At 37.5% G+C, this 23,219-nt stretch overlaps 2 protein-coding genes and 1 pseudogene across 3 annotated transcripts in view; 1 reads left to right on the top strand and 2 right to left on the bottom strand.

The window, feature by feature from the left end:
• Positions 1-2,536, top strand: part of LOC122065132 (single-stranded DNA-binding protein WHY2, mitochondrial) — a 20,482-nt gene extending 17,946 nt beyond the window's left edge. Inside the window, exons 7-8 of one of the 2 annotated variants that reach the window (XM_042628941.1) lie at positions 1,467-1,555; positions 1,952-2,536. In XM_042628941.1, coding sequence (XP_042484875.1) covers positions 1,467-1,555; positions 1,952-2,146 — 284 coding nt within the window. In that variant the 3' untranslated portion in view covers positions 2,147-2,536. The remainder of the gene's footprint in view (positions 1-1,466; positions 1,556-1,951) is intronic. The other variant, XM_042628942.1, reaches the window with a different exon arrangement.
• Positions 2,537-4,572: 2,036 nt separating this feature from the next.
• Positions 4,573-6,565, bottom strand: LOC122065131 (annotated as a pseudogene).
• Positions 6,566-14,067: 7,502 nt separating this feature from the next.
• Positions 14,068-15,808, bottom strand: LOC122065133. The gene is made up of 3 exons (XM_042628943.1): positions 15,148-15,808; positions 14,780-14,949; positions 14,068-14,510 (listed from the first exon to the last, which is right to left on the bottom strand). Exons 1-3 carry the CDS (start codon positions 15,494-15,496, stop codon positions 14,400-14,402), a joined length of 630 nt encoding a protein of 209 aa, XP_042484877.1. The 5' UTR covers positions 15,497-15,808; the 3' UTR covers positions 14,068-14,399.
• Between the last annotated feature and the right edge of the window lie 7,411 nt (positions 15,809-23,219).

Here is a 23,219-nt window from a genome sequence, read left to right as displayed (position 1 = left end):
AAAAAAAAAAAAAAAAAAGGGAGAAAATGGTAATGCTTGTCTCCTTCATAGTTGTCAAAGCGATAGGCGATGCAAGGCATTGGAGAGGGGGTAAAAAACTAAGGTGCCTACTGCCTAGGTGACTAAAGTGCCCATCCAAAAAAAAAAAGGAGCTTGGACGTGATGGAGGGCTGGTTAGGGAAGAAGGGAATTCTGGGAAGAAATCAGAGTAGGAGCGTGGGGAGGAGAGAAGCACCCAGAGCACAAAACCCAATTCAATTTCTCTATTCAATCACTGTGTCCATCGTTGGGTTAAGTGCAAGTATTTAAAAAGCAAAACCAAGGAGTCCTACTTAGTCTCTAAAAAGGAAACAAGTTCTGAAAGAAACCACGTTGTAAACCAACTCTTAAATCCTATATATAACTCAAAACAAATAAAGAAAATAGAGACATAAAAATAAATAAACTACCAAATAAATTACTTCCTAACCTTGTTAAACTGGTTCTTCTTGGCTCTTGGGCACTTGGCTTCCAAAGCCGGTCATGCTAGTCCAATCGGTCATGGGCTACTATATTAGGTTGCCTAGGCGACGCCTTGACAACTATGGTCAACATTGTGGAATAGGATTTTCTCTTCTGCACCAAATGTATCCATTTCACCTTCAATCCCTCTTTCTATGATTTCAATCTTTTCATGACTGCCTTGGCAAAAGGGAGTATCAGAATTGAATTCTCCCGTTATATAAAAGAATGTTGCTATACATTTCGAAAAAAAATTTAAAAGTATTAAACTAGGACTGGTACTTTGACCATATGCCTGCAAAAGATGTACAATGCATCAAAAGGTGATCCACCATTTCCTAGCTTCCTTGCATAAAAGATTTGTAATGGAAACTTCATAGCCTTATTAACCATATTATTCATGAGAAGATTTTTTTTTTTCTAGCACATCTTTTCAGAGAAAGAGACCCATATTAATTTTATTTTTGATATTTTACTTTAATTTCTTTATGTCTCTAACTGGTCTCTAGACCTTCTAGACCTGCTTGTGTTCTTCAATTTTGAGTTGATTATTTGTGGTTTTATGATTGGAGGTTGTACTTTTACTTTTACGGGATTAAATGCCGTTGCAGCAGTTTATGTTACCATGGTATTATTTGACATGTTCTCTGAGCTTCAAATTATAAGGTGTACTTTGAAATCTCTACCACACTGCTAGATGATATACAAGAAAACCACCTTCAGTGATTTGTCAGGAGACTCATGACTGCCTTTGCATTTGTCATGGTGGTTATTTACTTATTCTTCTGATATTGAAGCTTTTATTTTATTTTTGTGATTAATTATTTGCTTTATATTTCCTTGCAACCTTTGAAATTTAGGAATTTAGTGGTCAGGCTTGAATAAAATCTGTGCTACTGATCTCCATTCTCTCTTGTAGATATGCTAACATTTATTTCTATATTTTTTTTTAATGCTATTTGCAGGTGTTGTCAATAACAACCTGAAAACTAATGACCGTCTTTCTGTTCCTATTACAAGTGCCGAGTTTGCAGTGATTCGCACAACTTGCAGTGTATGATATTTTTTAAACCTAATGTTTTTCTTTTTTGCAACATTTCAATTGTTATGCGTTAGTATTTTGGTGCATCTATGCATTGATTAGGTGGTAATTGATCTGCAGTGGGCAAATAGCCACAGACATTGCATGCTGTTTGACCTGGACCCAGATTTGTCTGGATTTTGCCCCTCCTAGTAATTTATTTATTGTGCATATAATGCTTAGATAAACCTTTGTTTGTTATAAGAATTTAATTAGATCAACCATCCATGATGCCATGTTTTTGGGTAGGAACATGGATATATCACATGTACAAAGTGAGTTACACCTGCATCAATACGTGTGCATTCTATGTGTACTGTTTTTCAATCCAAAGATTTTGGGTCTTGCTTTTTGACTCTGCACTTGTAGCAGTTCATCTTGCCTCATCTGATGGGCTGGAATCAGTACTCCAGAGAGCTGACAAGCAGTCAAAAATTATCTGGATACAACAATCAACTGAAAAACAGTCAACCATCCGGTTACACCAGTCAGCTAACGAGAAGGCCAGAGGAGCACATACGGACAGTGGTGCCTCTAAACCTTGATTCAGAATGGGATAAATGAGCTACATAGCTATGCAAGGTTCGCACTGGACTTCTTCCTGGCTGTGAGTCTGCAGTGTGAACATTTATGGCCGCTGTACAGGCTCCAGAAGTTCCTTGTTTTGGCCTCTTTTTAAAGAAAAAATATTAGTTGGACAGTGGTAGTTCCAATACGCTTGGTTTTTAACCTCTTGGAAATGTTTGGATTCTGGAAGCTGCTTCCATCTGGTCTAATGCAATGTTTCAGTATTTCATGTGCAGCACTTCTGTCCATATGGATTATTGAACTAGAACCAATAGTATTTATCTTGTTTTTGTCCATGTTCTCTCATTTTGTTACAAATTAGGTGGAGAAAAACAAAAATGCTATTTTTGCTGATGGGTCAGTTCCTATGAATTTTGATATTGACAACTCGATATAACTTTTAATTATCTAGAATTATATTAGTATTAGGGCTTGTTTAAGCTACTCTTATTATGGAAAATGATGTCTATTTGTAAATATTAGAAAATTGTCTCTATCATGCTTTTTTGCCCACAAATGTTTTCATTGTTCCTGGTCGGTGATCATGTATAGTATTGTCTTAGCAAATTTTTACATGAACATGGATAAAGTAACATCAGAATTTTGTCTCTGGATGCTTGCTAATGCAGTCACGGGTTCTTTCTTGGTAATACATAAATTATTTCTTCCTAATTTATGGTTCCATGTCAATTTTGTCAGGCTTTGTGGCTCTTGGGAAAGCAAAGATTAAATGCTATTAGAAGTTGTTCCCAAGTGGATGGTAGAGGCTAGGACCCTTTAACAGATTTGGGCCATAGCCTGTGGGCTGTGGCCTTGTGGACCTCCTATCTTATTGGAGACTAAACAAATCCTGGTTGCATATCTGCAGTTTCCCTGCCCATGGTGCCTTTACTCACAGTTGGTAACAGTTGTGCAGGTGAATCTGTGGATTGCTACCAAAAATTAAATAAATTTATTGAAGACTTAGATCTATCTTATTGAAAGAAAACATTTCTTCATCCTGGTGTGTTTTCCCCTCCTCCACCCTTGTTCCCTGTACTTGTGAAATTGAAAGATTAGAAGAGTCCCACCCAAACAGTCAAGATCTTCCTCTGGATCACCTCATGTGTGGTAGATCTACATAGGGTCCTAAGATTTGTCACCTAGGTGAATTAATCATTAGATGAATCTATTGACCCATCTAAAATGGATGAGACGATCACTTTTTAGGTAAAGAAAGCTTGGTCTGGACTCTGGCCCAGGATGAACGGGGGGTGAGCCTAGGCCACACTTTTGATAATCCATCAGCGTATAGAAAACAAACTAGAAATGATCAGACACGCGGGTAATGTAGTTCACCTTCACCAATGGAGAATCACATGGCAGAAAAGATACCTGAGGGGTACTTATGTAAAACACTTATTTTGTGTAAATCCCAATTAATTATTTTTAAAACTCCACTGAATATATTCTTCTGCTAATGAAATTGATTGCACACCAATGAGTTGAGGAGCGATGAAATGATTACAAAAGGGCAGAGAGCCTTCTATCCATATGCCGGTGGTGTGATGTGTCTTCTCACAATCTCTTGCCTCACTGGCAGAGACACACTGTCTTTTCTCTTTACCCCAGTATATATATTAGGATGATTTGCGTCAACCTCCTCCTCTGTTGTTTATCGAAATTACATAATCCCCTTTGAAAATCAAAAAATTAAATTTAAACCCATCAAAACTAACACCGTGAACGAAGTGTTAGTTTTTAAAATTGAAAAGACGATTTTATCCTTTTTCTTCTTCATCTCCCTTTCTTCTTCTTCTTCCTTCTTCCTTCTTTCTTCTTCCTCTTTTTTCTTGTTCTTCTTCTTCCTTCTTCTTTCTTCTTTCTTCTTCTTCTTACTACTTCTAAATGTAAGCAAACGATAGGGGAGGTTGTTCCAGCCCTCTCCCACTCTCCTATGGTTTGGGGATTTTAGATCGTATTTGAATATATCTCCTATGGTTCGAGTTTTGGCACGTCCCATTATTACCCATTAGTCTTGTAGAAGCGTCGCTTACCGTATAGGGGCTTGTCCTGTGACTATGATCACTATCATAGAGCACCCTTTTTTCTTTACCAAAAAAAAAAAAAAAGAGTCAAAGTGGCATCCGAGGTGGATTGAAAGGCGATCACCAGAACATTTACACTAGGGTTTGAATGAGATCCAAGCTTTGAAGATTTACTCTTTAATATTTTCCCTTCCCAGAGTGAGGATGGTAGGCAACAACGGTTGCTTTGCTGCTCTGTTTTAATGATTCCTAAGAGGAATGCAGATGGTGGCTTTGCTCTTATACAAGCGGGTACCTTTTGGACGACGAAATAAAGTAGTTCATGTCATTTTTGTAGATCACATTACGTGATGAGAGTAGTTATTTCGTGTTTGTTCCAACGACAACTCACAAGAATAATAAATAAGTAAATGGATTTCACAGAAATGAATGAATAACAGGAGCTAGCGGGTCCTGTGAGAGAGAGTCTCTGCGTGTATGCATATTTATCTAAGATCGAGTTGTAGTGGTACATTCGGGAGGGAAGCCCTGAGGAAAGAGTTTCGTGTCGGTGCAGTAGTTGTAAATCATGTAGTTCTTCTGGACCCATTTCAATCTCTGTCCAGCTCTTGCGAGTACCAGTTGTTGCTGGATGCGGAGGAGGAGGGAGAATTGGAATTGCACGAAGATGACCTAGAAGACCAAACACAGGCATTGGCATTGAAATTACGGTAGGAGGCGGTGAAGGGAGCTTGAATAGATCCTCATGGGTTGGCTCTTTGGGAAAGGAACGCCCTTTGACTCTCAATTCTTGAATTCTCTTATGGGAGTTCCATCCACAGAGAATCTGAAATCCCAAAACAAGTTAACATACCAATTCTCAGATCAGAATTAGTAGAAATAAAATAAAAATTGAACTTTGGATATGATCAGTAAATAAGCTTACATAATTCTTTGGGGATTCCAGAGGATGGAGTAGGTGTGGAAGTCTGCGGTTGGGTCGAAATAGAGATAGAACTGCTGCTCTCTGTTGCCTTTGCCTCGACTGAACACGTTTTGTGTGAAGAATGTAAGGATCTCCACTCAGGTTCCCCAAGAATTCGAGGTCTATCTCATCCCACGTTGCCCCTTTTGAAGATTAACTGCAACACAAAGAACTTCACTTTTGAATCATGATACGGCCAAATTGATTGTCCAGTAGGGTAAGGACACTCGTCGCCCACCTTGACACATGTCACCCACCTAATAGAGGCTGCAAGGACTCTACCACGTCAACTGCGTGAAGAGAATATTCCCCACGAAGGGGTAGGACGTATCCTAGGACTCTAAAAGGAAAGGAGGTGGACCCAAGGAGGACTCCTCCAAGGAAAAGGGAAACCCAAAACCCTAAGAGCTATATAAGAGGGCCCGAGAGGAAGGAAGAGGGTAAGCATCAAAACCCACACCATTACTCCTGTAAAAAAAAAACTGTGCGGCCGATCACTAACTTGAGACTTGAGCGTCGGAGGACTAACCCCAGACAAAGCTCCGGGCCGATCAGCTCATACGGATTTTTGGCAGCAACAAATCAGAAAGATGAGATTTCATATGAGAAATTAACAGCCTTACAAAAGGGGAGGAACAAGTAAATGTGGGGGAGCTTGCTTACATAGTTCCAACAGAGTTGAAAGGGACGAGCTTGAGCTGCATATCAATCTTCCCGAACAGATACTCGTTATTGGATTGGAAACCAGAGCCTGAAGTTTTGTCAAGGGACAGATCAGTGAGAAGTTCCCCGTTGTTGAGTATCTTGGCACGACCATCTCCCCAAAGTATTAGGTGTGTAACACCCAACTACCCAAGGTCTGAGATAACTGATGTGAACTCTCAACCTTTCAACAGAATTTGTACAGGGTTGCTCCTTAATCCATACAACTGAGGTATATCACTAATATCCATGAAGAGGAAACGTGTCTCCTTACAGGATTGGGACTTGGGATTCAGGAGAAGTTGGATTTGGTGCCAATGAGTGCCCACCAGTAATAGTAAACCCCAAAGTCCACAGGAGCGCACACAAGCACAGTCCTCACTGAAAAGGTAACAGAGGTAACAGCGACTGAAAATGAATGCTTGGGGCCTTGTGAGTTTGGTTGGTCAGTAAAGTCAATTTATCTTTCAAAAGTAGGACAAGAGCGATGATTGTCTGCTGTAGAAGAGGCTGAAGTGTTTGATAAACTGTAATCTCTCATCAACAATGACTTGAAAACTTAAATAAAAGCATAGACACTCTCAAGAACTCAGGACCCAAAGAGAAACAGCTACTTTTCCAAAACAGTAATTTCTTTACGAAAACAAAAATCTGATCACTTTGCTTGGAGAATTGAAAGGTGAAGACTCAATTTGGTCATTCCCCACATACCTTTATTTTCATTTAAATGCTCTTCAAAAGTGAGGAATCCTAAGAATAAAAAAAAAAAAAAATGTCCACTCATCCATTCATTCCAATCCCAATTCCAAGGAGGAAGAAGGGACAGAATATAATCTAGCTAGCTCTTTACCATCAACCTTTCTATGAGGAATTAAGTGACCATGACAAAAGAGATATGGGCCTTGGGGGGTTTCAGCTTTTGATCTTGCCTTTTGGTTGTAAAGACATGCTCATGGGGTTTAACCATGAACTGACTATTCAGTAGGTCCCTGCAAAGGAGAGTCAAAAGTTGGAATAATTCTGAACCTCTTGGTGAGTTTTTTTTTTTTTTTTTCAAAAATTTCTTGTTGAATGCAAGACAGCACTGCTCTCTAGTCCTTGGGACACACCTAGCTAGATACCATCCCATGACTATCCTCAATGCTCAAGTGGGGTAAGGGCTAAAATGAATTAGGTGTGCTTAAACAGAACCAGATCAGGTCAGTTTGATAAACATGTGGAAGTCTTAGTTTTAAATAGCCTTCCATGAAGGGTATTTAGTATTTACATTAGTTTATCATAATTAAAGGCTTATAAAAAAAGCCCACATGAAGATATTATTGGATACATCAATGTTGATGAATGTACTTAAGATATAAGCTAATCCATTGCTGTATAGATCTTCCAAATGAACTTGTCTCAAGCTAACTCAGTGGGATACTAAAAACTGAAGTAGGCCTACAAAGATACCAATACTCAATTTCACTTTCTCAAAAGGATTTTAGGGCATGGATCCATTGTCAATTTTGAGCTTTCCAACTCACATTCCCTCTCTTGGATACCATCAAAAGAAACTTTTGGGGGGAGACGGGGAGCGTGGCTGTCGCCTTGTTCTCTATTTTTGTTGCTTTCAGATAGTGCCATTGCCTTCATCCTCCATCCAAGGAGTGGAGACAAAAGGGTCATCTATTCAATCATCAATGAACTACATTTCCTCAAAACTCAATTCAAATCTATCATATTATTCTTTCTTTTTCCTCTTCTTTCCCTGTCCTAATCAATTATATAATGCCAAATGCCTACACTGTTAATTCCAAATGCTTAAACTGTTAACTAGACATATATGGGAGTTAAAAGAGACCTTTTAAACATATGCAATCAATTAAGAGGGGTAGAAAGGTTTAAAGAACTAATAGATGGATTTTTCAAGAAGGGTGAAGAAACCTCTTAAAAGCAGTATCAGATTTTCTTAGATGATCCATTAAAGCAACTAGTCCTGTTAGGTAGAACAGGTAGGACCCCAAGAAAATGGAGTGCTACTAAGCCGAAAGTTTAGAAGCCTAGTTACATTAAAGATAGGATTAGAGAAATGACAAAGAAAGTTTAAAGCACCTAAGAAGCCCCCCCTTTCACTCTCTAGTATTTTTAAATATGGATTTTTTTTTTCATTGCCATTTGAGCTTAAAAGTCTCCATGATTTTCACGTTCCTCTCTCTCTCTCTCTCTCTCTCTCTCTCTCTCTCTCTCTCTCTCTCACGTTCCTCTCTCTCTCTCTCTTTGTTATTAACTTAATGAAGCGGAAAAGCCACCAGTGCTCCACAGTGTTATAGTCCCCATAACTATTCTTTGCAGTAATCTGAGCTGCCATATTTGGCTTTCTCTTTAAGACGAGAAGATAAAGAACAGAATGGAGAGGTTGGACAACTAATCCATCAGGGTCAAAAGCAAAAGAATATATAATCTCCAATTCTCCCACGGCAATCCCCTCTCTTTCTTTTGTTCCTTTTTAGATCTGGATTGCTCTCCAAAGGTCCCTTAAGCCATTACTTTCCATGCTTTCCATCACAAGCTGAAGAATAAGAAAAATTGTATAGATAGGCTTGGTTAAGTGACATGATTAAAGGGGTCCCATCTTGTTCTCTTCTCTGTATTTCAGGTGTTTCAAATTTCCATTGAGTGTTGCAACCCAAAAGAAAGAAGGGGTGTTTATGGGGAAAACAATTTGAGGGGGTGACAGGTGAATGACATATTGAGAGGAGAGAAATTAACTTTTGTGTCATCATATGATAGAGCAATTGATAGATTTGATTTGGGGATTTGGAAAATGGATGACTGTTAATTTAAAGCAAATTGGATATAATAAATAGAGATTTATTATTTTTATTATTAAATTTCAAATAATCTGTTTCTTTTTTTTTGGTAGAAAAATAATATGTTTCTTAAATCCTAAGTAAAAGAGGGGTTCTCAATAACACATTCAGTTAATATATTTCTTGGTGGGCACCAGCCACCAGGTACATGTTGAATCCTCCAATTAAATTATATGGCTTAGCTTCATATGTTTCTGATTTATTCTATACATTTATGACTCAAGCCCATTTTCCTTAGCTTTTCTGATGATTTCTCTAGAAAAGCTTTCCCACTAGGCATGTTCTTCATATTCATTGCAATTTGTCCAAAAGAATTGTAGGAAACCTTAAACTATGAAAATAAATAAATAAATAAATAAGAACAACCCATAGCTAACCAGGCTGCCTCAGAGATTATCAGAGAACAGACTTGTAGAGAGTCTACAAAGTTTGCAGATGTAAAGGAGGAGGAGGAGGAGGAGGAGGAGGAGGAGGTGAGCCATCAGATTAAATTGGATGGTTCTAAAAGTGCCCCAAAAGGCTTACCCATGTGGTAATGTAGGGCTTAATTATACTGGACTTACTCTCCACATCAATATTTATCCATCTAGTAATTTTTAGGGTAAATCTATCTGCAATGTGACCAGAATATAAATTTTCTTACAAAAATTGAAATTTTTTGAAATTACTTTTGCGCAATACAATATTGGTATCATATCGATATTGGCTCAGACTAATAATGATACAGATACCAAAGCTATAACATTGGTCCAGCCAACAACAATAATAACATCTAAACCTTTATCCCAACTTAATGAGATCGACTACATGGAGATTCCAAGCAAGGATAAGTGCTAAGATCCATACAAAAAGATTGATGGATTATGACTAATTATGATCCAGCCATAGTTTCTAAAATCTAATTAAAAAATAGCCAGGAAGTTAAGGTTCCTTATTTTTAAAAACTAGTAAGGGACTGCAAAATGTGTTGGGCTACTGGGGCAGAACCTGGGCTTGGCCTGATAGATGTCAAAACTTGGTTTGCCCAGCCCTAGGTCTCCACTGGGCTGAACTGGGACTATGACACTAAAACCTCAACCTTATTAAAAGCAGTCATACACGGACAAAAATCACAATCTCTACAAAACAATTGCAATATATGGGTCCAATAAGTTTAGGGATGGCCTGTGAAATAATGTCAATTTTAGGGTTTTTGTTTCAGATCTCAGTCTGTGAAGTTCGGATTTGGGTCTTGTAAACGTTCGTATCTTCGAATGAGTTAACGCTTATTACTTTTTGGGGACAGTTTGGGCCCAGGGATGCACCAGTAAGGAGGAGTGAGTGATCTGACTGAGATTGAAGGAGCTAAGAAAGAGCTAGGGGCAGACAAAAAATGACCATAGAACAAGTAGTGAAGGAAAGGCATGTATAGTTTTAGGTCTTGTCTCAAGAATGACTGCAAATAGATCCGATTGGAGAGCTAAAATCCAAGTAGCCAACCCCATTTAGTTGAGTTTTTACTGCTTTTTACATTGCATTCACTATTTTAGTAGTCCAAGTAATGCGACAAATCACCAAGAATGAAGAGATTCTCCTTCTCTTTGGGGGGCGAACAAATTTCACCCTTCGTCAAATATGTGTTCTTGTTGAGAATTCTCTGCAGATGAAGAAAAATCCAATGGGATTGCTACAACTATTGAGCAAGGGACTGAATTCCTTCAGTAGAATAGCTTCACTGGTAGAACATTTGAAATTCTATGTGCTTAGCTCTAGAGCTCCCCCAGCAGTGTCTTTGTATCCTTCCTTCATGCTGCTGATTATTGGTTACTCTTGTATCATGCATTTTAGATAATGTGGATTCCGTGTAATGCTACAATTTCTCATTTGGATACTAAAGAAATAGTTCGTTTTTTCCGAGTAGAAAGTGTGGTTGAAAGTCGTAAACTAGATGACAATTTTAAATAATAAGAAAGAGGTAGAGAAAGAGAAGAGGACAAGAGAGTTGTAATTTGGGAGTCAAAACCGTGTGGTTGAGACGGCCCCTTCTTCATTCAATATAGACAATCTATTACAAAGTCATAACACAAATAAGAAAACTGGAAGGCATAACCAAAAAAGAAGCTAACTCTAACTTAGCTAACAACTATCCTAAAATCAATAGGAAACTAACAAAGATATGCTTGTATCAAATATAATCTCACGGTATGGAGGTCTATGATCACTGCCCTCCAACCAAAACATAGGTATGGAGGTCTACCCATGTAGTTGTGTCTCGCATCATCTTTGCCTTACCAATGATGAAAAGTACGATTGGAAGGGCCCCCAGTTTGAAATGAAGACACCATCTGAGTCATGCTTCCAAGTGGGATGGTTCCTTCCCTTAATTTTGTTAGTGAGAATGACTTGTATTATGGGAAGAGTAGGAACAAGAACCCAAGTCGAATTGTTTGTTAGTAGTACCAAAGAGGAAGAGGAATAAATTGTCATGATATATGCTTCTTCTCATTCTTATAAGGCGACCTTTCTCTTGTTTTATTTTACTTGTCAGCTATAGCTCTAGTTGAGGGAAGTGTTCTGATGACCTTATATACTTGTCATCTTTAAAACTAAAATTTTTACATTCACAAAAAGAGAATAAATTTTCTAAGAGATTATCAACTTGCCTTCTGGAGGTGGCAAGTTGAGTACTGCTTTCTTAAATTTTCATTCAAATCTAAGCACCAAGTGAATCCAATTTATGGGAATTGCCACACAAACGTAAATTTCACTCCATCTGGGCTCAGATCTTGTGCTATATCACAAGCCTCATGTCTTTTTTCACTGCTTCAGACCCTCATGTCTTTTTTCACTGCTTCAGACCAATTTTTCTTTTATTTTTTACTTTTTTTATTTTGCTTTTATTTTTTACTTTTTTTTTCTCCATTTTCTCTTCAGCTTGCACCATAATTTTGCTTTTATTTTTTACTTTTTTTTCTCCATTTTCTCTTCAGCTTGCACCATATCAATCCTGCTTATTGCCAAAGGTGTTGGTCTTTCATGTAAATGACAGAACCTATCTCATTCATTTCTGATTATGTTCTTTCTGGTGTCAATATCTTAATGTCAGCTGCACATGTTTGATAGATTTTTTGTTGATTTACTCAAAATTCCGCTCTGTAAAGCTTCGCTGAGAGAGAGAGAGACAGAGAGGTGGTAATGTAAGACAAAACTGTTGCCACCTATGATACTCTGTACCTGTTATTCATATCTTTAAGGATAGAGTGGATTGGAGGACTAGACACTGTTGGGGGAAGAGTTGGTCAATAAAAGACGAAAAAAGCTGCCCTTTGGTTGAAAGTTAGGAAATTAGAAGGAAGAGAAATGGAATCTTTTAACTTAAAAATAAATTTTTTGCAATTATTCCCCCCACATGATTATGTCACTAATTCCTAATTATTCCATGTTTGGTTATTAAATTTCATTTAATTTCGAATTCAAATATCTTGGATTTAAAAAGTAAAATAAATTATTAAATATGGTAAAAAATTTAAATAGTTTATATAATCATATCGAGTAATAATTACAAAAGCTTTTTCTCTCACGTTCGAAAATTTCACTTCCCTTCCCTATAATTTCCTTTACAACCAAACGGATAGTAAGAAAATATTCAGTAGTGGATATTACAATCACCTGCAAAAAATATGAGGTTTGTGAAAGAGCTTTTTTCTCCTACTACTTCGTTCATGGCTTTGGTAATCCATCTTTTTAATTGTTTAACCGTCCAAGTTGGTAAGAATGAAACCAGAAGTTAGCAAATGATAATGATGCACTGACTTTAACGTACTTATGATTCTAATTCAGCAGGATCTTGGAGTTTATATTTTAAAGTCTATGAGAGTTGATTAAGGATTCTAGGTTCAATATCCAGGTGTGAAAAGGAAAATTTGATCATTAATTGGACCAAGTTTGAAAACCAGCATGAGTCTTCCTATACTGTGAGCAGAAAAAGATGACATATGATCTTAGAAACTAGTGGAGCAACTGGCATGGGCTGACCCTAGGTGGAGATCTGCTGAGGAATACAGCCATTATTCTCATGGGTTCTGTTTGGAATAAATTTGAAGAAGTTAGCATCAATGCGACATAAAACTAGTGTTGAAATTGGCTTTTGAAGCCAATATATGGCCATACACTATAGACAAGTTAGGTATGGCTTATGTGGGTCCACCCACTTGGCTGGCAATAGTCAAGAAGGTATATATATATATATATATATATATATATCTGCCTTATAGTGTAATCCTTACTAATTATCTAATAGATCTAATATTCAACAAGATTTTCAGATCTCAAATTGTCTTATGTTGATTCCTACTTCAAGGGCATTAATTGTGGGAAGACAGAAGTGTCTTATTTGGAACACTTTAACTATCAGATATAGCAGCTTTCTTTGGTCAATGGCTGATTATCACTCAACAGCAACCACATCTATATTAAGTATTGACTATATGGAAATGACAGTTTCAGATATCCTCCATGAAATTGGTTAGGTTGATGCTTTACAAACTCAACTCAACACAGCTTTATCCCAACCATATGGATTGGCTACATGAATCTTTTTTATCCAATCAGCTCTATTACAAGCTATACTCGTTATCAGTCCTAAACTAAGCATGTATTTCCTCACTTCTCTTAAGAGTCGTTTTAGGATTACCTTTGCTCATTTAACTCTTTCAATATGGATCAATTCATTCTTTATTGGAGCACTCAAAGGCTTCTGGAGATCTTTTTTATCCAATCAGCTCTATTCCAAGTTATACTCTTATTAGTCCTAAACTAAGCATATATTTCCTCACTTCTATTAAGAGTCGTTTTAGGCCTACCTTTGCTCATGTAGCTCTTTCAACCTGGATCAATTCACTTCTCCTTATTAGAGCACTCAAAGGCCTCTCTTACACATTTTCATGCCACTTTAAACAATTTTCTCGCAACTTATCATATATCGGAATAACTTCTAAATTAACTCTAATTTATTTTCGCTGTCATTACAAAGACAAATGTTTTCTGATTAATGTCATCTAAAAGTTGTTGGAATGCTAACTGAATGGGTATGGTGTGGGAAGTAGATATTCAATGATTTCTGCACAAGGATTATGGATGCCCTGGTGGAGCCTTTCACAGACATGATAGTAGCTATCAAGAAGAAGGGAAGAAACTGCTAGGAACACCTGTGGCTGCAGGAGCTGCACTTTTATGGGCTCAAAACTATATCTGGGAAGCCTGAAACTCCCAGATATGATATTTGTATCCAGTTTACATCAATTTCCACAGACGGGCATATTTGGGATACTGAGTTTTCTCATCTATAGAAAACGCAGGGAAACAATAACACATCTATGATGTTTTTGACCTTTAATCTCAAGACAAAATCTAAATTCATTAGTTTCCAGGAATTTGGATGGCAAGGCTCTTCTTCTTAGCTATACAGAAGGGTCTGTATTGCTGCCCTCGCATCAATTTTAGATCTGCAAGGTGTTCTAGAAGGTGGATTTGGGATCACTCAGTAAGCTTACCAATTACCCATCTCCACAGATAACACTGCTTTTATTTCCAAGCTTTGACAGAGTCCATCTATATAGCAAGAACCCATATGGGTTGAGGGCAGTCCATGGCTCTGTTTTCCGACCGCAATCTTTTCAGATGAAGGGAGAAAGACTTCGAAGCAACATCATCAACATCATCATTAGCTTTCAGCTTCCGGCCTCAGAGATGCTCTGTAACGAGGGGCGCCAGTGTCTTGACCTGGTTGAAGCTGAGGGTGCTGAAGCGGTTCTTGGTCGATTTCTCTCCTGTTTTGCCACCTGAAATGAAATAGGTAGTTAAATTCCCTTTCACTTTCAAATGCCTAAAAAAATTAGCAGTTACTCTGAAGGCAGGACCCCTATGATTAAGCCTCTGTGATTTTGCAGGTGTGTGAACGGGGGGATTCATATGCTCCCCCACACAATTACACAGATCACATAGAGCAATTGAATGGAGCTTCGTGTTAATGAAATTGGAATTACTAGCGAGATGGAAACTATGACAAAAGTAGCATAAAAGAAAGAAGAAAAAGAAGAAGAGAGCTCACGTGAGGCTGATTGGGATTGTCTAAGTTGGGGTTTATTGATTCAGTCTCAGTCTCACATGGTGAAGAATCCTGTTGCTTTGGCCTTGGCCTGGGGGGCTTTTCGATTGATTGGGTATTGCGGTCCTTCTTCATCTTCGCATACTTCCTCGCCCACAACCCTTTCATAACCTCTGTAGAAAAAAAAAAACCCAATTAAGAGAAGAAAAAGAAAAAGGAGTAATAAATGAACAGGAATAGTAGTATTGGAATGAAAGACATACAGAGATGATTGGAATGTGATACAAAGCGTAACAAGTACCAAAAAGTACAATTAAGAAGCATAACAGAGAAAAAGAGAAGAGCAGGGTAGATGGTAAGAAAAATGAAACCTTGGGAAGAGACGAGACGGTAAGCTTGACCAAGAACCAGAGTATCGGTTGGGCGGAGTACTTTAACGCGGGTGATCCGAACCTCATTGTTGCTGTTGATGGGCTGCTCCTGCTGGTGGTGGTTGTGGAGGTGAGGTGTTTGCTTGTCCTTCTCCTTGTCAGAGGAGGAGTGAGGAGGAGGAGGAGGAGGAGGAGGAGGTAGGGAGAAGGTGAGAACCAGAGCAACATGATGACCTGGGTTAGTTCTCATGATCTCACTGGCGCTCACCGGCCAAAACAACCTCTCCACCTTCCCACTTGGATGCTGTATCACCAACGTCGCCGTATCTACCGCCTGGCAATTCCCCATCTCCAATAATACAGAAACAAACCAAAGAGAAGGAAGAAGAAGGGTTTTCTCAATAAGGGAAATCAGAATCTTGGGTTGCAGAAAGAAGTTATCAACAACACACGGGACAGGAGTAGAAGAGGACAGAGCAAGTGGGGCGGCGGTCCACAGTCCACAGTCCACACAGAGGAGGATGACGGATGTCCCTCGCTGCTAACGCAAAAGCCTTATCAGTATTCCCTAGAAATTTAGAAACTCCTACTTCTACACTTTCTACCACTACTTACTGCTCCAGAGTAACTCTGACTCTCTGATCTGACTAGTGACTCTACTCAAAGTTGTAAGTTTCTGTTGCAACGGAACGTTGCTTAATAAGATATTAATATTATGATAGCGTTCGTTCATTGGATACTCTGCTCTTGTTTGCCACGTGGATGTATCTAACTCACATGCGTAGATCGTGGGACTGCCCCATGTTATAGTAGTTATGGTAAGTCTACCTTGTTGGTGTCATCATCTCTTCCTCCCTCCCTCCTCCAAAGTGGAAATTATTTATTTATTATTTAATAAAAAAAAGACAAGGGTGAGTGAGCGTGCATGAGATTATAAAATAAGAGCTCAAGGATGATTCTCTTGCTTCATTGAAGAGAGATGATTAAATATAATATGTACTATAAATTACTTATAGGGATAAATTTCTCTAAGCATGCAACTTTCGAAATGATTCTCTAAATGGGTGGCTTAATTATTTGTCATGTGTTATTTCAAGTGTGGTCCAAATTTTATACATAAGTAAATCTCAAGATGGTTAAATACTTGAAAGATATAAAATTATAGAGAAAATACTTTCTACGAGGGAGTATGACCTATGTCAGGGTTAATGGGAGCTTATAAGGAAACATCAATAAGGAAGTTGTTTTTCACTTTATTGGGAGCAGATCAATCATTTCACCACCCATAAGTCTAGACACAGGGTCTACACTCCCTTCATATAAATCCTTTTCCTAACTATAAAAGTGTGCATAATAGTTGTCGAAATAATAGTAAAAATACATGAAAAATATGCAGATATATATTAATTTATTGAAAGATATTTTATTGAATTAGGTTTTAAAATTTGACACGTGACCAATTGATAATTTGATATATCTCTTTGAATGTCACATAGCCAAAATTATCATGATCTTCTTATCAAAAAAAAAAAAAAATGAAATTTGTCCACATGGTAAATATTTAGATACCCACTTGCAAAATTTCATTTTTTGGTATCTTCTTACCAAAAAAAAAATTTATCATGAAATTTGTCCACGTGGTAAATATTTAGATAACCCACTTACAAAATTCTATTTTTTTTTGTAAGGAATAAATTCCTTTCTAAACTTGCCTGGTTGGAGGATCTTTTCCTCCCCAAAAGGGGGTTCCACTCAACGCATGAGCCGCATGACACATCCACCACCGTGTATCCCAAGCTCATCCTTTTCCCTACTCTGTTGCTCCCTCCCTAGACCGTAATAAGTGTGTGTGTGTCTCATGTGAAGTTGTGCACTCATTTCCTATGTGACCAATGTGTGTGTTCGTGTTTATAGTTGTGTGTGAATGAGAGAGAGACTAGAGAGACAAGAGCTGCACGGTTTGGAGACATTGTTTCTCTTTGGTATTATTGATTTTGGGTTGTTAGGGAGAGGGGACCAATGGAGCTTCCTATTCCAGAATATTAAAAGAAGGTCGTAGGATTCGGGTTTAAACCAATGAACCACAATCAGACACGGACCACCAATTGGTCCCCACATCAGACGATCAAAATAAACCAATCAAGATAAGTTGATTGATGCCTTTGACCGACTTACTTTCTTTCCACCAGGACAATACATCATTAACAAAAATTTCACGCATGTAAAGCAAACCATTAAAAAGAAAAGTATGGATGGACCAGATTGAGAGAATCTCATAATGAAAACCAATATGGAAATATTCTCATCAGAGGGTTATGGAGAATAGTGTTGGTGTATGATGTTTTGTATTTTATCATAGTTTAATATAGGAAGTATTGGTGCAAGCGCTTCAACAGGCAAGACGGCAGTCCCTTAAGCCATTACTTTGATGAGGGCAGTTTTGTACTTTTCGGATTGAGGTTTTTTCCTATATATTTGTAGCGAGGGTTTCTTTCTCTATAATGTAAGAAATACTGAGGGGTGTGAGGATGAGCGTTGTAACCCTATTCTCCATTGATAATGAAGCAGGATCTTATCTCATCGAGGAAGGAAATCTTGCCGAACCTCGTAAATCTGTGTGCATTACTTGTTTTTATTTTTCCACTATCTTCTACATCGTTTTAAGGTTGCGTTTCTACAGATAATACTTCATTTAATAGAAAAGACCAGATTACCCCTTGCCCCGTGTACCCTGCCCACTGGTGTTGTTCACACCAAACTCGTAAGATTCTTTCTCCCATTGAATAAGGTAGCACTTTCTTTTACAAAAGCTTCAAAATCCAAAGTAATTGAAGCAAACTCAAATTAATTGTTTATTAAAAAAATAATTAAGTTCTTCCCAAGATGCTTCTATAATATACTTAACCAACTTTATAATTTATTTAGAAAGATTTTTATAGAAAGTAGTGATCTCTGCTTTGATGTTTTTAGTATAGTTTCATGTGGAACAGACCATGAGAATCCTTTTATTCTGATTAAAAAAAAGAAATTAGAAAAATTAAAGTGAACCCTAAAAGAAGGTTAAGACATATATTCACAGCTAATTCCAAACAAATACAGCTGCAAATCATGATTTCATCACATAATCGAATCAAATCGCAATTATGTGCAGGCCCCACCACATTGTCAATGATTATGATCTAACGAACCCAATTAAGGGGACATCAAGATATTACTGTGGTACTAGTAGTGTCCATTGCAAGTAATTTGAATTTGATCACCTTCCATACCTATTATGGGGTTCTGTTTGCTAACTTAACACTCAAGTGCAGTGCCAAACAGGTGAACAGTGGGAAAAGTTTTCTTTCAGAATCTCTTCACCCATCAATGTGATTTTCAACCTTACTCCGACCTTTTATTGATTAAGGCCTGAAATGCCTTTTTATTATTCTAGGAGTTCCATCCAACTGTCACAGTACATGAGTGGAGAGACATTCTATTCACTAGAATCACTACCGGTGAAAGGAAACTCGATTCCGTTAAATCTCATTTTATTATATTTTTTTATTGGAAAAGTTGTTGTAGACAAGGTTGTTAGCTGTATTTCTAGCTTGCTATTAGTTGTTAAAGCAAACACCAAGATACACTTAGAAATAAACAGATTAAAGTAAATATGACACATAAATTTAACGTGTTTCATGTACCATGTGATTGGTACATTCATTGGGGAAGTTGAAGATGATTCATTAGATGATGGAAGAAAATATATAATGGAGATCTCTTAAGAATACCAATAGTTGCACCAAGAATTCTCACTCAAAAACCCTAACTTGAAAATCTGTAAATCGCTTTGTTTTCTCTTACTTACTCAACGAGACAATAAAACAAATAAATATTCTACCAAGTCGGGTCAAACTGTACCACGGGGGCAAACCCCTACACCCCCATATGAGATTAGTGATAAGCAATAGGCCCAAGCTCTCTACTACCATTGCAAACCTCACAAAAGATCCGATTTAGATCACCCAACTTTTTTTTTTTTGAAACAGGGTAGTCTTCAAAACAGGTACAAGAATTCAAGACATACATAACACTATACGTAATAATGTATTATTCTTAAATTAAAACAACTATATACATATTGTCATACAACTAGCTGACAATATAGCTAACAGGGCCACCAATTTCAGCCATGTGACAGGATGAAGTGACAATTTTAACTATGGATAGATAGGTCTAACACAAAATTAGTCACATGTAAAATTTCACAACCTAATTCAATCAAATACTCTCTTGTGTATTGGCATATGTCCAATGCACCTTCTTGTAATCCCTTAGATTTTCAAAACTTTATTCTGTCACTCGATGTATATGGTTTGAGTTAAAATTAGATAGTTAGGTTGGGAAACTTGAGATCTACTTGTCCACAAAATTTTTGGACCCATCCAATCTATCATGTGGTAGAAACTTGGCCCATCATAGGTAACTTAACCCTGTTTGATTACAGTGGAAAACTAGTTTTTTTTTTTTTTGCTAATATACCGGGGTTGAATGAGAATCATTCAACTTTCATCCCCGTGTGAGTGGCCCAAGGTATGCCTAGTGGGAGTCGAACTTTAGGATGTTCGAGTTTATGGCTCGTATCAAGTTTGTTGCTCACCAACTGCTCTACCCCCTTGGGTTCAGTGGAAAGCTAGCTTGATTAAGAAAGATCTAACAATAATCTGCAAGAAAATTCTCAAAGATCATTGGCCCTTCTTAGTTTACATGTCTAAGTCCTCAGTTATGGTCAGGTCATGTAACCATGTGAACTGTTAGGGTTAGGAAAAAAAAAAAAAAAAAAAGGGACTACTTTGCTGTTCAAAGATGACCGGCGACGGGACGACAGCCACTAATATTAGATGGATGATCTTTAATTTTGTTATGGTTAGGATGTATACATCATTCCATAACAAATGATATTTTCTATGGTTAGAACAGTACTTGAATTAATGCTAGTGGGTATATTATTCAACTCTTTTTTTCTTAAATGTAGCTGTAGGGACTCCATTTCTTGGTCCCAAATGTCAATTTATTGGCTTTAATATTCTCAACCACCATGAAAGGAACTTAAATTTTTGAAAGGTTGGTCTTGACAAGGAGAGGACATTCTTCCCTTACTTGGGAAGACATCACCTTAAAGTATTATGTTTCAAATTCTTCCCCCACCCCATAATACAAACCACAAACAAGATACTCTTCCAATTAGGGGACCATTTGAAGAGTGATCTGAAAACATTTACTGACAAGAAAAAGAAAAGAAGGAGAAAAACAGAGGACTCTGAAGCTGAAACCAGTAAAAGGGGAACATAGATGAACACATATAAATTCTAGACATGTTCATGAATAAGATAACACTTGTCAGTTCATTCTTTGATTTAGTTCTGGCAGCTCCAATGTAACTTAACTAGAGCAGAAGCCAAAATTTATCCCTTCTGATAAAAGAGCTCCACAAACTCTTCTCTACTATGTATTTCTTACAAGTGGCAAGTTCCAAGGACTACATTACAAGGGGAATAGTCCAATATATTGGATTTTAAAATTTTTCTTAAGAGGGGTAGGGAATAGACTAAACCAAAAGATAAACCTAAAAGGAGGGGTTAGGGGGAGGGGGGAAGAAAGGGGGGGGGGGGGGGAGCTAATAAGATAACCCAAATCCTAAAATGTAAAATGGAGAATAACTCCTATTCTAAGTAACCTCTTTCACTCACAAATTCTCACTCTCCAAAATCAGGAAGGTAACTACATCTACTTCAACCAAAGAAGGTGTCAACTGCTAAGGTGGTTGGTCTGTTTTACTCGTAGTGTTGGAGAAACAACTATATCCTTGAGGACCTATTGCTACTTGTATGAGAAGACCCAAATGGCCATTCTCCTAGACTCCATCTGGTTACAAGTAAAGCGAACGGAAGAGACATCAGTTATGAAAAGAAAAGGAAAAGTTTTTGTAATCACGGTTGTGTAATCTACTTAAAATTCTTGTCATATTTGATGATTAGATTTTTTTAGATAGAAATTTTTACTTTCCAAATCGAATGGAGCCAGGAATTCGATTTACAAAGTAAAGAAATCTAATGATCAAATCTGGAATGTTTTGGAGTTTGTTATACCATCATGTGAGGCGATGATTAAAACAATGTTCACTTTAGCATTGGTTTGATATTACTTTCCTTGCAACCAAATGGAGCCCTAATGTTACGCTTACATGGATGGTAAGGAGAGAAAAGTGATGACAAGTGCAAACTTTTCCTTTCCCCTCTGCCCTTCTCATGAGTTTTGGTTGGATCAAAAGAGAGAACATTCATGTCATCCACATTTACTTCTGTGACATTGGTCCTATTGATCATGTTCCTAAACAGAAGATGATTCAAAATACTTCCATGCATTATATATGATTAGGATCATATGGACATAGTGGATCAAAGAGGAGACCCAACTGCACATGGTGTTCACCAAATAATGTTTTCGTATAGTGATACCACACTCTGCAGTGGTTCCCACTTTGTGGAGTTGAAGCCTTTTTCTTCAAAGGCAATATCAAAGATAATGGTCGGTGGTTCATGTCTGATTGTTTGTCTAACCCTCACTAGTTATTGCAGCATCTCCATTGGACATCTACTAGGGTCAGAACAGCTATATTGGGGAAGAAGAGAAAAAGAAGAAAACCTTTTTAAGGATGGGGCTCTTCAAGAATGCAATGCATTTTCATATTAAAGGAGTCATTTGGGTAGGTTCAGTGTACAAATCTTTTAGATTCACATATAGACCACTTACTGATCCACTGTACAGACAAATATAAAGTTGACCTTCTTTAAAGGTTTTTCCCATTAGAATCTCTGCAAAATGGAAGGTGAGCATCCTCTGGAATTGGATCAATCTTGATTGCCAACATTGTACGAAGTCTTCATTGTTGAGAGTTGATGTTTTTTGTATCTTTGTTTTCCCTATAAATTATTAGCGATGGAAGGTTATTAGGGTTAATAGAAATTCTTTGTAAACATAGAGAAGCATGAGGAAAAGAAACACCATTTTCTCCATTGCTAGTGAAGACTGCTCTTATCTCACGGTGGACCTTGCCGAATCACGTATATCTTACATTGTGGTTGTGTGATTGTTTCTCCTTTTTGTTTGGTTGTGTTATCTGTATTGTAGATAAGGTTTTGTTTCTACATTCATTTTGTACTGATTTTCCCCCACAAAAGAACCCAAAAGGAAGTAGGTAAAATAATAAAAGTGATATTATCATATCCAGAGTTTTGATTGATGTCTGAAGTCCATGACATTGCAAAATTTTCATAATGGGAGAAACAAATCAATAAATCAAGCTGTGGGATCATTTTTTATCTAGACTTGATTGCCCTTTGTCAAGAACAGTAAGTTGTCAAGAAACCTTAGCAGATCTGAAGATATATTTAGGTAAGTTGGTGAGTAGTTCATAAATTCTCACCATTGAGATTTGCTTGTGGGGTCTTATACTCTCACCATCTTAATTGATAAAAAGGAAATCACCTAAGGGTGTTGCTGCCTTACCCTTTAGTGACAACTTTAACATCATAATGGGCTAATGTGTTTCAGCCAGCAACTACAGCTTTTAGTATAAATCCACATGAGTAGATATGAGATTGAAGGCCATCACACCTTCCTTTCTTTAGGCCAAGCTTTTTTCATCTCTCTTTATCTTGTCTCTTATTGATCATTTCCTTTTTTCCCTTTTCCAGTGATGATAGAATTCTAAATGAAGATGTAGTAAAGTTCAATGGTTACTGATCTCTTTGGAGTCTGGAATCTGGATTTAGTCATGGAGAGCTTTCACAAGCATGGAAAAAGTTACTCTTGCCTTGCGTGTCTCAAAGATTGCCTTTTTATCCCATAGCACAATCCCCCCACGTCTCTCTAATGGGTTCTTCATTTTAACGCAGCAAAGTTGGGTAGAAGGGTTATCTGATCTCGCAAAAAGGCAAAAAACAAAAGATAAAAAGGAGCTACAGATTACTGTACATGACCGAGCAAATGACAATTACTGTCAAAAGTGTTTAGTCTCACATCGATCCTGA

This window comes from Macadamia integrifolia, unplaced genomic scaffold (genome assembly GCF_013358625.1).
Source record: "Macadamia integrifolia cultivar HAES 741 unplaced genomic scaffold, SCU_Mint_v3 scaffold1887, whole genome shotgun sequence".
NCBI lineage: Eukaryota > Viridiplantae > Streptophyta > Magnoliopsida > Proteales > Proteaceae > Macadamia > Macadamia integrifolia.
Note: the sequence above shows the minus strand (reverse complement) of the source record. Positions and strands in the feature narration are given on the sequence as shown.

Coding starts and splice junctions, on each gene's coding strand:
- LOC122065133 (XM_042628943.1), bottom strand. CDS start 15,496: ATGGGGAATTGCCAGGCGGTAGATACGGCGACGTTGGTGATACAGCAT. Junction 14,950..15,147: donor CCGTCTCGTCTCTTCCCAAG/GTTTCATTTTTC, acceptor TTTTTTCTACAG/AGGTTATGAAAGGGTTGTGG. Junction 14,511..14,779: donor ACAATCCCAATCAGCCTCAC/GTGAGCTCTCTT, acceptor ATTTCATTTCAG/GTGGCAAAACAGGAGAGAAA.